Source organism: Muscardinus avellanarius (assembly GCF_963383645.1).
Source record: "Muscardinus avellanarius genome assembly, chromosome: 8".
Taxonomy (NCBI): domain Eukaryota; kingdom Metazoa; phylum Chordata; class Mammalia; order Rodentia; family Gliridae; genus Muscardinus; species Muscardinus avellanarius.
The window spans coordinates 37973293-37988988 of record NC_137794.1 but is presented as its reverse complement, the minus strand read 5'-3'; the positions used below and the strand labels follow the sequence as shown (position 1 = coordinate 37988988).

Genomic DNA, 15696 nt, shown 5'->3' with positions numbered 1-15696 from the left:
TTGCCAATACTGGTACATTAATACATTTTGAAACCTCTTGCCAATACTGGTACAATACTGATAAATGCTTTTGAAGAATAACCCCATTATCTTTTTCAAGATAGCTCTATATCTCAGCTTCACCAAGGGCTCTAAACTAGAAAATAATTACATCAGCTGGGCGTGGTGGCACACGCTTATAATCCCTGCACTTGGAAGGCTGAGACAGGAAGACTGCACAAATTCGAAGCCAGCCTCAGCTATGATCTTGTTTCCAAATAAAATATAAAATAGGTCTGGGAGTATAGCCTGGAGGTGGAAAGTCCATAGGTTCTACCCCCAGTACCACCAAAAAGAGTACCACCAAAAAAAGAAAAGAAAATCATTACCTCTGTAGTGTAAACATGTGCCTGACTCCCACCTTTGCCAAATTAAATAAATTCTCATTCTTTGCTGTATTGAAGATGAGTTAGTAAATCCCAGTGCTAAGGATTTAAAATATTTTCTTATTATAAAATTAACAGTTGTAGCTTTCTAAAAGCTCATTTTATTTAATTTGTAAAATCTAAAACCAACTAAATGACATGTAAACCTAACACTGGGAGAAGACAAGCTGTCAAATATAAACATTAACATTTAAAAGTACTTAACACCTTTTTCAGGGTAGTCCAAGGCAATTAAAAGAGTAGCAATTTTTTTAGTAACCACTTCTGGAAGAAAGTGAATGATTTACTAGTTTTACTCTAGAACTTTGGATGTCTGAGCAGGTTTGGTGGCATAGGCCTGTGGTTCCAGGCCAACTTCAACAACTTAACAAAACCCCAGGCAACGTAGCATAACAATGTTTCAAAATGCCCCTGGGTTCAATCCCTAGTACGAAAAATACATTTTTTTTCAATCTCTGATCTTAGTACTTTACACTAAGCGCTTATATTTGTCTCCTTTCCCCTAGTGATTTGAACTAACACCACAAGGAGGTTTTTAAATTTTCAAAAATAAGCTTAAAAAAATGTGACCAACTTAGAGTACAGAAACAAATATTGGCAAGAAATTCTCATTATCTAATTTCTTTTAATAACTGTCAACATACTTTAAATTAGTGGTTAAAGAGTAGAGGAGCTAGGGATGTGGCCCAGTGGTACAGCACATGCTAGAGGCCCTGGTTCAATCCCCAGCACCAAAAACAAAAACACCAAAGGGTACAGAGTAGAGTTCATGCAGAAATAAGCATGTGTGTTTTGGGAAAGCTCCTTAGGTTTTTCTAATAACTCCAGACACAATTCAGAACCACCTTTCTACATATTGAATATTCAAAACTTAGAGTATTCCGCACAACTGCATGTCTGTGTGGGTACAAAATTTCCAATTATTCACAATTTTTATTTTCTCTAGTTCTGCCACACTTTAAAAAAAACCTCACAATTAAATTGGAAGTCACAAAATTTTAGATTTGAATAGAAGCTTAGAGATAATCTAATCTAGCAGAGTGTGGAGGCAAAGGCCAATAATCCCAATACTTAGGAGAAGGCTGAGACAGGAGGACTTGCAGGTTCAAGGCCAGTCTCAGCAATTTAAGAGTCCTGATTTAAAAAAAAAAAAAAGTAAAACAGGGCTGGGGGTGTAGCCTGAAGGTAGAATGCGGCTGGGTTCAACCTTCAAAACCAAAAATAAATAAATAAACATAATCGAATCTGAATCTTGCCAAGTAAAGAAACTGGAGTAAAAACATGCCTATAATCACCAACTAGAAAGTAAGAGCTGGGACAAAGGTGAGCAAACTCTTCAGGCAACTTAAAATAAGGGTTACTCGTGAGAACTATTTAAGATATTTCCGTTTTGCCAGCTACTTAATGTAAAAAAAAAAAAAAAAAAAAAAAAAACTTATTTAGGTGCCCAAAAGTTTTTAAAGTTAAATATTTACTTTCATACTAAATATTATCAAAATGTCATGATAATTTAGTAATCATTCACATAAAATTCCAAATTATAGCTACTTTCATCTTACTATCTTAAGTTTAAATAAAATGATTCAAAATTCTAATGTTAAATTACTTTCTTCTTCTTTATCTACTATCATTGCAATAAGGATCTTAGCAAGAAAGCTTAACTGGAAATCAAGCCAGGTGTGATGGTATATCCCTATAATCCCAGAACTTAGAAGGCCGACTCAGGAGGATCCCCATGTTTGAGGCTCGCCTCAGCAATTTAGTGAGTCCCTCAGCAACTTAGACCCTATTTCAAAGAAAAAAAAGAGGCTGGAGGTATAGCTCAGAGGGAAAATGCCCCCTGGGTTCATTCCTCAGCACTGAAAAAACAAAAAAATCAAAAACTGGGAATCAAGACATTTGGGTTTTTGTATCAATTTTATAATATTCTTAACTAGTTTTTGCCAAGTGTGATGGTGCATGCTTGTAATCCCAATACTTGGGAAGCTGAGACAGGAGGATCACAGTTTGCGGAAAGCCTCAGCTACTAAGCGAGGCCCTTTGCAACTCAGTGAGAGCCTGTTTCAAATTAAAGAATAAAAAAATCGGGCTGGGCGTGTAGCTCAGAGATAGAATGCCTCTGGGTTCCATCCCCAGCACCACACACAAAATATATATTCTTATATATATTCTTAACTAGTCTATGGTCCAATATCAACCTAACTCTATTTCTCATCTACTGCCTAAGGATCACAGGAACTTAGTGCCAGACTTAACTATATTGCTTCTATTCCTCACATCTAAGAAGATATGTACTGTTTTACTACTTTAGAAATGAAGATAGTGAGCTTCAGAGAAATTAAATTTTCTAAGAATGTGAGCTGGTTAAGTGGCTAGGCTGGAACCTAACCCACTCTGTCAGATCAAAGCTACAGCCCATGGTCTTTACGTTACACCACTTTACTCATATCCTGATATAATGCGTGATCATAGTGTAGTTGGGAGAACAAGTTGAGTATCCATTATCCTAAATGCTTAGGACCAAAATACTCAGATTTCAGAGTATTTGGGGTTTTAGAGTATTCCCATAGACTTCACCAGTTGTGCATTTCTAATATGAAAGTCTGAAATCCAAAACAATTCAAATCCCAAACTTTTTGAGCGCCCAACATGACATACGGCAAACATTTCAGCTTTAGAATTTGGAAGCATTTTAGACTACATTTGCAAGACTATTTGGGAGATAAAAACTACAAAACAAATAAAAACACAAACGGAAAAAAAATACTATGACACGTTCTTTAGCAATTAAGGTGAAAATAAATTCTTAGTAAACGATTGTAATACTAATCATGCTATTGAGACTATTACTGTTAACACTGAAGGAAGCTCTATACAATTAAAAATATATCAATCTTCCTTTTAAAGATAACACTGTAAATTAAACTGGAAACAAGGTTTCTTGCCCTATCCCTAGTTAAAAACAAAATTTCTGGTGCTCATGATAGTATATGCCTGTAATCTCAGTACTGAGAGGCTGGTTCAAAGCTAGCCACAGCAACATAGGGAGACCCTGTTTCAAAATAAAACCAAAACAAATAAAGGGCTGGGGGTGTATAACAGAGGTACAATGCCCCTGGGTTCCATCCCCAGTAGCGCAAACACACACAAAAACCCTGATTCAATCCCTGGTACCAGTAAATAAATAAATAAATAAATAAATAACTCAGTGCCATTAAATCACACACATAAACAGCACTTAATTTTTAAATGTGTTCTACCATATATAGAGAAAGATTACTTGGTATAAGTTTTTGACATTTCAAACACCTCAGATATGAAGGAAAACAGAACGGAGCAGATGATGGATACTGGACATCATGCAACATGTACATTCCACAATTAACCCATCTCACCACTGCAGATAGATGCAGATGGATAGATACTGTGATTGCTGCTTTGACAAAAATTAAAATGCCTCCCCAATTTAAGTTTTTCCCCAATTTTTGTGTCCTGCCTTACATAAGTAAAATGTGCAGTAAAAACAATACTGGTAAAATGTTTAACACGCACAACTTTTTCCCTGTGTGTGGTTACTGACTGGGCGCAAAATTTGGGGGAGGGGAGTACGAACACGGGACATAATTATTAATAAATGCTGCCCAAAAGCAAAACCAGAAATGAAGTTTCAGGTTATCTTTTACCTGTATCACATTAGCTCAGAATTTAAGGAACTGTGCACGCTTCATTAATATGTCCTAATATGTGACCCTGCTGTCCACGAAAATCGATACCTCTATGACTCTTGGGTCCTTTTCCCAACCATGGCCAGGGGGTTCATCTCGGCCCTGGAATAATCCCCACACAGGTAAGACACTTTGCCTCCGTCGATTTCCTCGGAGTGACACCTAGACGTAACTTTTCCCTCACTTCTCTTTTTCACCTCGTTGAACAACATCCTAACCCCTAGGGAACCACACAAACCGTCCCTGGAAGCAGCGTTCCCCACCTCGCCCACTTTCGACTTTCTACATTCATTCCGCGTCTGGCTGCGTAAATGGCGAGCAGGAGGGGCACAGGGCAAAACTGCACCTGCAGAACACCCGCAGAGAGGGAAAGAGAAGAAACCCGAGGCGAGGGCAGCCGGGGAGGGCGGGGCCGCTGTCACCGCCGCAGAGCCCGGAGGAGGGGCGCCGGCCCCGTCCCTCACCTCGATCTCGCGGATGTTGTTGGAGGTGACGAAGATGCCGATGCCAATGGGGATGAAGATGAGGCCGATGATGAAGAAGGTGGGCAGCACCGTGCCCGCCGTGAGGATGGGCTGCCAGGCGGGCAGCCGTTGCTGCTTGAAGGCCGTGTTGTCCGGCCTCCGGGACTTGGCGGCGCCCCCCGGAGCGCACGGGGGCCCGCCGTCCACTTCATCCTTCGCGTTATAGTTCATCGCCATGGACCCCCGGGGTGCGGCTCGGCGACGCGCAGGTGGACAGCCCAGGGGACCCGCCCGCTGACCCCGAGCGCAGCCGCGCAGGCGCCGCCGCCGGCACCGCCACCCGAGAGGCGGAAGAGGCGGGGCGCGCTTCCGCAGACGGCCGCCGACCGGAAGCGGGAGTCGACCGGAGGCGCCCGCGGGAGGGAGAGAGGAAGGAGGGTGGAGGCCGAGGGACCAGGGGAGGGGGAAGGGGAGGGAAACACACGGGGGAGGGAAAAGGCGGGCGCACCCGGCTCATCTATCTGCCCTGTGACGACAAAGCCCGGGGTCGGCCCAGCGCGGGAGGCCGGCGGCGCATGCGCGGCCTGGGCGGGGCGTCCCGGCGCCTGCGCCGTAGCGCGTCTGGGCGCTCGGCGGGCGGCTCCCTGGTGGTCTTGGCGACGGCCGTCCCGCAGGCTCCCCGGAGCGCCCCGGCGTCAGAAACACGCCCTACACAGGTTTTCCTTTTAATCATGACGCCTTTTTGAAGGGAATTGAGCGTTTAAAAGGTGATGCCGGTCCGTCGTCGTGGCGCACACCTGTAATCCCAAGTACTTCGGAGGCTGAGACAGGAGGACCGCGGGTTCGCGGACAGTCTCCGCAAGTTAGCCAGGCCCTTCGCAGTTTAGGCCCTGTTCTAAAGTATAATAGTAATAATAATAATAATAATAATAATAATAATAATAATAATAATAATAATAATGCTGGGAGTGTAGCTCAGAGGCAGAATAACCCTGGGTTCAATCCCCAGTACACAACACAGCCCCAAAGTCACATCATCAAGGGAGCCTGAGCAATTTGCTTAGGTTATAAATCGCCATGAATGGGACTAAATACTATTAATTTCTAATTATCTCGAGATTCGTAGGAGGAATTTGTAATAATAAATTTAACTTCCTGCTTATTGCATTAGAGATTAATTCAAACTGACTTGAATCAGTTTGAAAAATTACTTTTATCTTTCCAAGAAGCAGTTTCCCCTGGTTGAGTTCTGAGTCTTGGAGCAATTGAAAGGCACTATCTTTCTGTATTATACCATCTTTTTTTTTTTCTTTCTTTCAGTATTGGATATGGAACCCCGGGGCATTCTACCTCCAACATATATCCCAGTCCTATCTTTATTTTGAAACAGGGTCTCACTGAGGAGTTGTGGAGGGCCTTCTGAAGTAACTGAGGCTAGCCACGAACTTGTGATCCTCCTGTCTCAGCCTTCCAACTACTGGGAGTACAAGCGTGCACTGCCACACTTGCTTATTACACCATCTTTAATCTCTCACATAGGACCTTTTTGTATAGAACAGGTGAACTGGTTTATAATCATTCAAATCACTGGACGGTTGTTCCAAGAATTATGTCCATAATGTCACTTGTTTATCAGAAACTACCTGGTGGTGGGATGAGTGGAAACTAACAGGGACCAATCCTATGAATCCTCCAAAATTCTTACCTCTGGCTCAAGTCGCCACTGTCACCCTGTAGGGGTAGAGTACAAGGCTTGAGGAAGTAGAGGCAGCAGTAGGGACCTGACCCTGTAATCCTGAGCAGCTGCAGATGTGCACTTAATTAAATGAGCATGACACAACAAGCCTGTGCAAGTCCACACTGGTTTTAACCGGTGCCATTTTGCCCAGGAACAGAGCTATAGAATAAAGCACTTGTTCCTCTTGAAAAGAAAAGAAAAATTACTTATAAAAATTAACCTTTTCCTGATTTTTATATTTATTGAACTCTTCCAGTTAGACATTTTAAGAAACATTTTGTTCTGATACTGAGAGATTATCTGCTTAACCTGAGGTCATGGGTTGTGATTAAAGATTTTACAAGTTCTTCAATAACCAGTTCTTTGTAGTACTGGGGGTGGAACCCAGGGGCTTTTCTACCTCTGGGCTATACTGCCAGATCTTTTTTTTTTTTTTTTTTTTTTTAATTTGGAAACAAGGTCTCACTAAAGTTGCTGAGAGCTTCACTAAGTAGCTGAGGCTGGCTTTGAACCTGTAAGATCCTCCTGTCTCAGCCTCCCAAGCACTGGGATTACAAGCGTGCACCACCACGCACGGCTCCAATAACCAGGTCTTTAACACCCAGTCAGTAATAAGAAATACTAGTCAAATAAGGTATTTTAATGGTTAGTGTTATTAGGAGAAAAGCAACACCAGAATTCCTTAGTAGACAGCCTAAGAGGAGGATTGCTCAGGTTCGAAGCCAGCCTCAGCTACTTAGTGAGGCTCTCAACAACTTAGTGAGACCCTGTTTCCAAATAAAGAATTAAAAAATATGGCTGGGAGTGTTGCTTGGAGGCAGAATGCCCCTGGGTTCCATCCTCAGTCCTGCAAAAAATAAAATAAAATAAATAAATAAATAAATAAAATAGAAGAGAAACAAGATTTCATCTCTTGTGATTCTACATTTTTTTAAAATGAGAGAATATATATAGTGTGTGTGTGCGTGCGTGTGTGTCTGTGTTTTGCTGGGGATTGAACCTAGGGGTATTCTACCTCAGACTATTTTGTTTGTTTGTTTTGAAACAGAGTCTCCCTAAGTTGCTAAGGGTCTAAGTTGCTGAGGCTGACCTTAACATAGTGATCCTCCTGTCTCAGCCTTCCAAGTATTGGGATTATAGGCGTGCTCCATCATGCCAGGCTGAAAGAATTTATTTCAACAAGACCTCAAACTATTATTTCCATTGCATAGAACCTCTGAGTTGATTTCATCCCCGTGGCACAATTTTTTTAAGAGCCATAAATTATAGATAAGGTCTTATCATCAAATATGTTGCCATCTCTGGGTTGGCAGCCAGCTGACATCTGTTATATGTATAACATAAATTATTTAAAAAAGAGACAGGAGGGAAGAAGCTTAGTTTACTCCATAAGAACCATCAAAAGATATAAAGGTTTTTTTTTTTTTTTTTTTGGTGGTACTGGGTTTTCTGGAAGCCATTCTACTGGGCTACACTCCCAGACCTATTTTTATACTTTTATTTGGAAACAGGGTCTCTTAAGCCAGCACATCTGGCTTCAAACCTACACAATTCTCCTGTCTCTGCCTCCCAAGCGCGGGGATTACAAGCGTGCACCACTATGCCCGGCAGAAAGGTAGTTCTTTAAAAAATGTTCTTTATAAATTATGTTTAGATCATTTTAAGACTTACTTTAAACTTACGTTTTTCTATTTTTTCAAGAAAGTTTTACATTACTAGAAACCCTGAGAGGGAAGGTACATTTCATCATGATTTTGTTCTTTGATGTACTAGAGACAATACTACCTATGAAGTTATTCATTAATTTACAATAACTATATATATATATACATATGTGTGTATGTATATATATATATATATATATATATATATATATATATATATATATATATATGTGGTACTGGGGTTCCTGGAAATCCTTCTACCTCGGGGCTAAACTCCCAGACCTATTTTATATTTTTTATGTGGAGACAGGGTCTCTTAAGCCAGCGCCACTGGCTTCAAACCTGCGTGATCCTCCTGTCTCCGCCTCACAAGCGCGGGGATTACAAGCGTGCGCCACCACGCCCGGCTTCCAATATATTTTTGAAGAATAACCTTTCTAAAATTGGTCTCCAAGTTAAAAGTCAACTTTATTGAGCTTCAGAAGTAAAAATCTTTTTTAGTAAATGACACTATGACAACAAAGACAGGGGCTTCCTTCTGACCAGCACTCTGAAGCACAAGAAAGGAATCCAACAAATTGCCACATCACTTTGTCACTGAGCCTCTGGGCAGAGTAATCTGTACTCACTACTGCCATTTCCTCTCCCCAGTCACTCAGCAAACCAGTGTTCTCTGATCTGAGCCTCCGCCTCCACTGGAACTGCCTTGGTAGTTAATTCTCACTTGTTTTTCAAGAGTCAGGTCAGAAGTTGACCTTAAGGATATTTCTTTGACCCCTAGAATGGAGCTAAAAGCTGCTCTCAAGGCAACTTATGAATACCTCCATCTTTATACTTACCATAGAGGGTTGAGAACTATGTTTACATCTGTCTTTTTTTTACTAGATATAAACTCCACAAGGTCAGAGGTTGTATTTATTTCTGAAGGTTGAACACAACACAAAGTGCGTAGGACATAAAAGGTGCTCAATAAATCTTAACTCACCTGACCTACTCTCAGTCAATTCAGATTTTAGTGGGAGAGATCACTTGCTAACAACTTAAATACAATGAGGTCAGTACCCTCTAAGATAAGTATGTAAAGAGTTATAGGCCACCAAAGAGCTACCCAACCCTATCCCCTTTATGATGTCAAACTAAACTGTGAGGAATTGGGTCCTAGTGTTGGAGTGATATTGTGGTTCTCTACCCAGGTGTATTAGCATTTTCACGGCCATAATCTAATGACCTGACCGTGTAACTTAGGGGAAGGAGGATTTTTTTTAACTTATTTATTTATTTTGCAATGCTGGAGATTAAATCTAGTGGCATTCTACCTCCACACTCCACCCCCAGCCTTATTTTTTTTTAAATTCTTTGTGTATGGGGGAGGTACTGGGGATAACCAGGGGGCCTTCTACCTCTGAGCTATACTCCCAGACCTATTTTATATTTTACTTGGAAACAGGGTCTATGTTGCTGAGAGCCTCACTAAGTAGCTGAGGCTGGTTTGGAACCTGCATGATCCTCCTGTCCCAACTTCCCAAGTACTGGGATTACAAGCATGTGCCACCATGCCTGGCTTATTCTTTATTTTGAAACAGGGTCTCACTAAGTTGAAGAGAGTCTCACTAAGTAGCCGAGACTGGCTGCAAACTGAGATCCTCCTGTTCAGTCTCCCATGTACTAGGATTACAAGTGTGAGCTGCCATGCCTGGTGATTGGGTGTAAAGTTTTAAAGGTATTTGTATATTCTAGATATTAGTCCTCTATCAGAGGGCTACCTGGCAAAGATCTTCTCCCATTCCATAGGCTTTCTCTTTAGACTCAATGGTTTCCTTTGATAAGCAGAAAACTTAGTTTAATGTCGTACCATTCATTAATTTTTTTCTTTTTTTTTTGCAGTACGAGGAATGGAACTCAGGGACAGTGTACCTCTGAGCTATACCCCCAGTCCTATTGTGTAGACCTTTTAATTTTTTTCCTTTTTTTGTGGTACTAGGGATGGAACCCAGGGACATTCTGCCTCTGACCTACACCTCCAGCCCTATTTTGTATTCTTTACTTTTTGAAACAGGGTCTCACTGAGTTGCAAAGAGCCTCACTAAGTAGCTTAGGCTGTCCAGGAACTGCAATCCTCTGGTCTCCACCTTTCGAATGCTAGGATTACAAGTGTGTACCACCATGCCTGGCCCCATTTATTCATTCTTGTTTTAATTTCCTGAGCTCTGGAGACCTGTTGAAGTTTCTACCTGTGGCTATATGTTGTAGTGTTGGACTTCTGCCCTCCTCTAGTAACTTCAAAGTCTCTGGTTTACTTTCCAGGTTTTTGACTCATCTCGTGCTGATTCCTTTGCAGGGTGAGAGGTAAGGAATTAGTTCTATTTTCTACAACTGGATAACAAGTTTTCCCAACAACTATTTTTTTTGGGGGGGTACTGGGATGGAACCCAGGGGCATTCTACCTCTGAGCGACACCCCCAGCCCTATTTTTTATTCTTTATTTTGAAACAGGGTCTCACTGAGTTGGAAAGGGCCTCATTGAGTAACCGAGGCTGGCTTTGAACCTACACAATCCTCCAGTCTCAGCCTCTCAAATTCTGGGATTACAAGCATGCGCCCACATGCCTGGCTCCAATTCTATTTTTTTGAAAAGACTGTCTTTTCTCCAATGTATGTGTTTGACACCTTTGTTATAAACCAGTTGGATATAAGTGTGGCGATTTGTTTTTGTATCTTCTATTCTGTTCCATTGGTCTATGTGCCTGTTTTAATTACTATAGCTCTGTAGTTTAATTTGAAATCAGGAATTGTGATGCCTCCTGCATGGTTCATATTGCTGAGAATTTCTTTGTCTATTCTGAATCTTTTGTTTTTCCATATGAATTTTTTTTTTTTTTTTTTTTTTTTTTTTTTTTTTTGCGGGTCTGGGGATGGAACCCAGGGGCATTCGACCTCCGAGCTAAACCCCCCTGCCCTATTTTTTTATTTTTTATTTTGAAACAGTTCTCACTGAGTTGCAGAGGGCCTCACTAAGTAGCGGAGGCTGTCCGCGAACCGTGATCCTCCAGTCTCAGCCTCCCAAATACTGGGATTACAAGCGTGCGCCACCACGCCTGGCTTGAAATTTTATGACTGGTTTTTCTAGGTCTGTGAAGAATGACATTGGTATTTTGATAGGGATTGCATTGATTCTATAGATCACTTGGTAAAATAGCCATTTTTATAATACTTATTCTGCCTTTCTGCCTCTAAGATCTTTAATTTCTTTCTTAATGTTTTATTATAGGGGTCTTTTACATCCTTGGTTAGGTTTGTTCCTAGGTATTGTATTGTTTTTGAGGTTATTGTGAATAGAATTGTTTTCTGGATTTCTTTTTCAGCGGATTCACAGTTGGCATATAGAAAAGCTACTGATTTTTTTTTTTTTTGGATGTAGCCTTTAATAGGTGGGGCGCCTAGCGGGAGGAAGTTAAGTCACCAAGAGCATGACCTTGAAGGGGATATTGGGACCCTGGCCCCTTCCTTTCTCTCTCTTTGATGCCTGTGTGCCATGAGGTAAAAAGGCCTCCTTTACTACATGTTCCTGCCATGATATACTCTGCCACCACAGGCCTAGAGCAACAGGGTCAAGACCCAGTGGACTGATAGCTGCAAAACTGTGAGCTAAAATAAACCTTCCCCAGCCGGGCGTGGTGGTGCACACTTGTAATCCCCGCGCTTGGGAGGCAGAGACAGGAGGATCGCGCAGGTTCGAAGCCAGCCACGCGCACTGGCTTAGGAGACCCTGTTTCCAAATAAAAATGTAAAAAAGGTCTGGGAGTGTAGTCCGGAGGTAGAAGGGCTTCCAGGAACCCCAGTACCACCAAAATAAATAAATAAATAAATAAATAAATAAATAAATAAATAAACCTTCCCCGTATCAGGTTGATTATGTCAGGTATATTATCACAGTAATGGAAATCTGACTAACCTACCAGTTAATATAAGGTACAATGGCACAATGGGATCCTAAAGAAAAATAAAATCGTTTTTCTCCTTAGAGATGCTTATCTATAAAAGAAATACTGGGGATAATGCCAGGGGAAACAAAGGGGATGACTAGTTGTCTTTTTTTTTTTTTTGGTACTGGGGATTGAACCCAGGGGCATTCTATCTCCAAACTACTACACTCCCAGGCCTTTCTACTTTTATTTTTTTTAAACAGTGTCTAAGTTGCTCAGGCTGGCCTTGGACCTGTGGTCCTTCTGTCTCAGCCTCCAAGTACTGGGATTACAGGCATATGCCACCATTCCCAGCGGACAGATTGTATTGATTGATTGATTAATTAATTGCGGGTCTGGGGATGGAACCTAGAGACATTTGACCTCCGAGACACCCCCTGCCCAATTTTTTATTCTTTATTTTGAAACAGGGTCTCACTGAGTTGCGGAGGGCGTCACTAAGTAGCTGAGGCTGTCCGTGAACCATGCTCCCCGGTCTCAGCCTCCCAAATGCTGGGATTACAAGCGTGCGCCACCATGCCCGGTTTATTTATTTATTATTTATTTGTGGTACTGGAGATTGAATCCAGAGGCGTTCTACCTTCGAGAATTTTATTTCTTATTTGGAAACAGGGTGTCACTAGGTTGATGAGAGTCTCACTAATTGCTGAGGCTATCCTCAAACCGGCAATTTTCCTGTCTCATCCTCTCATGTACTGGGATAACAGGTATGTGCCACTACATCTGGCTACAGACTGATTGTTTTTAAAAAGAAAAGAAAAAACTTACCTATGAAGTTCAGGTCCTGGATTCCAACATTGTTTTGTGGGTCAGATTGCTATGCCTGACCCAAGTTAGTGTGGTTTGCCCAAAGTAATCCACTTGATGGGAGCTCTCAGTGTTGGACATCTTTCTTAGGTGCTTTGGATATTGTTAAATGTTAATTTCTAAAGTAGATTTTTTTTTTGTGTGTGTGTGTGTGTGGTATTATTATTTATTTTTTGACATAGGGTCTCACTAGGTTTCTGAGACTCTGACCACATTGGTGAGGTTGTCCTCAAATCTGCAATAGGCCTGTCTCAGCCTCCCAAGTACTGGGATTACAGGCATGTGCCACCATACTGAAGTAAAAGTAGATTTTAAAAAATGTATAGAAAAGCCAGTGTAGTGGCACAGGCTTGTAATCCCAGCATTTGGTAGGCTGAGACCAGAGGATCATGGTTTGCAGACAGCCTCAGCTACTTAGTGAGGTTCTCCGCAACTTAGTGAGACCCTGTTTTAAAATAAATAATAAAAAACAGGGCAGGAGGTGTAGCTCTGAGGTCAAATGCCCCTGGGTTCCATCCCCAGACCTGCAAAAATAATAGATAAATAAATAAATAAATAAATAAATAAATAAATAAATAAATAAATGTGTATAGAAATAAATTTAATGAAAGATATGTAAGATTTGTACATTGGAATCTACAAGACAATTGCTGAAGAAAATTATGGCAGCCTTAAATAAGTGAAAAGGTATTTCTGTTGATATATTAAAATATTTAATGTCAATATGACAAATCACAGGTTGAAGGCCAGCTTCAGCAACTTGGCAAGGCCCTCAGCAACTTAGCAAGACCCTGTTTCAAAATAAAATAGGGTTAGGGCTGTAGCTCAGAGGTAGACTAATCCTGGGTTCATTTCCCAGTACTTAAAAAATAAAAATAAAAAAGATAACAAATTGCCCACAAAATGAACTATAAATGCAGCACTATCCTAATAAAAAATAGATTTTAGCCAGGTGTGGTGGTTCAGGCCAATAATCCCAGTACTTGGGAGGCTGAGACAGGAAAATTACAAGTTTGAGGCTACCCTCAGCAATTTAGTAAGACTCTCAGCAAGCGAGACCCTGTTTCAAAATAAAAAATATATAAAGGGCTGGAGGTGTCGCTTGGAGGTAGAACATCCCTGGATTCTCTTATTTAGAGAAAAAAATGTGAAAGATAAGTGTGTGTGTGTGTGTGTGTGTGTATGTGTGTGATAAGTGTGTGTGTGTGTGTGTGTGTGTGTGTATGCACACACACACACAAAGGTAGATTTTAATGACTTTTAAGTACCATGTGCCCTACTATCAACAAGCATGGGACCAAGGGAAGTTGCCCTGGTTTCCTTACCCAAGAGAAAAGCCTGTTGCTCATTAAAGGTTACTCTACCCTAGGGTTCCTGGGGAATAAATATACTTCAATATAGTGTAGAGCCTGAGACCTTTTCTCTTGGGAAGTTATGAGATTAACAGACAACAACTTTCTTGGCCAGTACTCTTAACCAAGAACACCAAAGGAATTATGTCCTCTGATAACAGAGTCCACAGAATTGCTCTGGAAAGAAAGAGCCCCTGACATGATATCTGCAACTTACCTGCAGAAAGCATTCTGGTTTAGATACCATCCTTGTCTACTTTTTAATAGCTATATTACTAAATAATAAACAAGAGAAACCATTTTCTCTAAAGAAGGCAAGGATCAATTAAGGTTGGTCATGGCCATGGATCGTCCTTTGTGACCTAGGGCTGACAGGTGAAAGAAGTTGAGCATCTCCTCATCCCCATCCCACTGTGAGCAGAGATTCAGGTATGTCTTTTGTATTTACAGCAGAAAGTAGTGGAATAATACCTGAATGCTGATTGGTGTTACACTTAGTAAGGCTAAAGGAAACCCCTTTAACCAGTTCCCATCTTTTGGAAATCTTAGTTTTCATCTCACTAAAGAACTAAACTAGCCAGGCATGATGGTGCATACCTGTAATTCCAGTATTTGGGAGGCTGAGACATGAGGATCACAGGTTTGAGGCCAGCCTCAGCAATTTAGTGAGATTCTCACCAACCTAGTAAGACCTTGTTTCAAAAATAATAATAAATGGGGCTGGGGAACCCTATTTAGCTTGGAGGTAGAATCCCTCTGGGCTCAATCCACAATACCACAGGGGTGTGGGGAACTATGGTGTCTTGGAGGAAAAGCAGCCTTAACTTTGGCAGTCCTAATGCACTTGCTTAGCCATAGTTAAAGACATCATATTTTTAAGAAAATACGTAATGTGAAAGTAAAACTTACTTTAGAGCAAAATGACTTTTAATGAAAAGAAGGCTGCATACTCATTTAAAATTATTTTAATTTTTTGAATATTATGTTTCAATTCTAAAAAGAATATTGCACATTGCTTTAACATTTCGTAATTTTTCACACTCTGGTGAGATTTTCATAAACATAGTTGAACTTGAAAGTAACACAGAGGATGTCTTCATTGGCTAATCATAATCCCCTTGAGGAACTAGAAGCATATATCACATTCATAGGTAAGTACATAAACTCACTGACCTTGTGTTGTGAATAAAACTTATAGGAGACAAAAATAAAAACTGGTGTGAAAACAGAATATAGTTTCAAAATGTTTCCAAGATGTACGCTTTTGCTTTTGAAAATCCATTAAACCTGTGAGAAGTCTAAGACTCTGATCACATTATAAGCTGCTTAAATTGGAGAAGCTAACACCTCATATTTTAAAACAAAATCTAGATCAAGTAAATACACATCTGCACTGTTAAAATAACAAAATCTGTGAATTGTAAGGCAAAATTCCCCAAGTAACAAAAACAAACAAACAAATAAAAATACCAGAAAATAAATACATCATGTCATCGTATCTAAAAATATTCTCTTCGAATTTATGAACCTATTGTATT

At 40.7% G+C, this 15696-nt stretch overlaps 1 protein-coding gene across 2 annotated transcripts in view; it reads right to left on the bottom strand.

The window, feature by feature from the left end:
• TMEM30A (transmembrane protein 30A) overlaps positions 1-4851 on the bottom strand; it is a gene marked incomplete at both ends in the record, with an annotated part of 36333 nt that extends 31482 nt beyond the window's left edge. For both annotated transcript variants that reach the window (XM_080699938.1, XM_080699939.1), the window contains one exon: positions 4615-4851. In XM_080699938.1, coding sequence (XP_080556064.1) covers positions 4615-4851 — 237 coding nt within the window. The remainder of the gene's footprint in view (positions 1-4614) is intronic.
• Positions 4852-15696: the final 10845 nt, after the last annotated feature.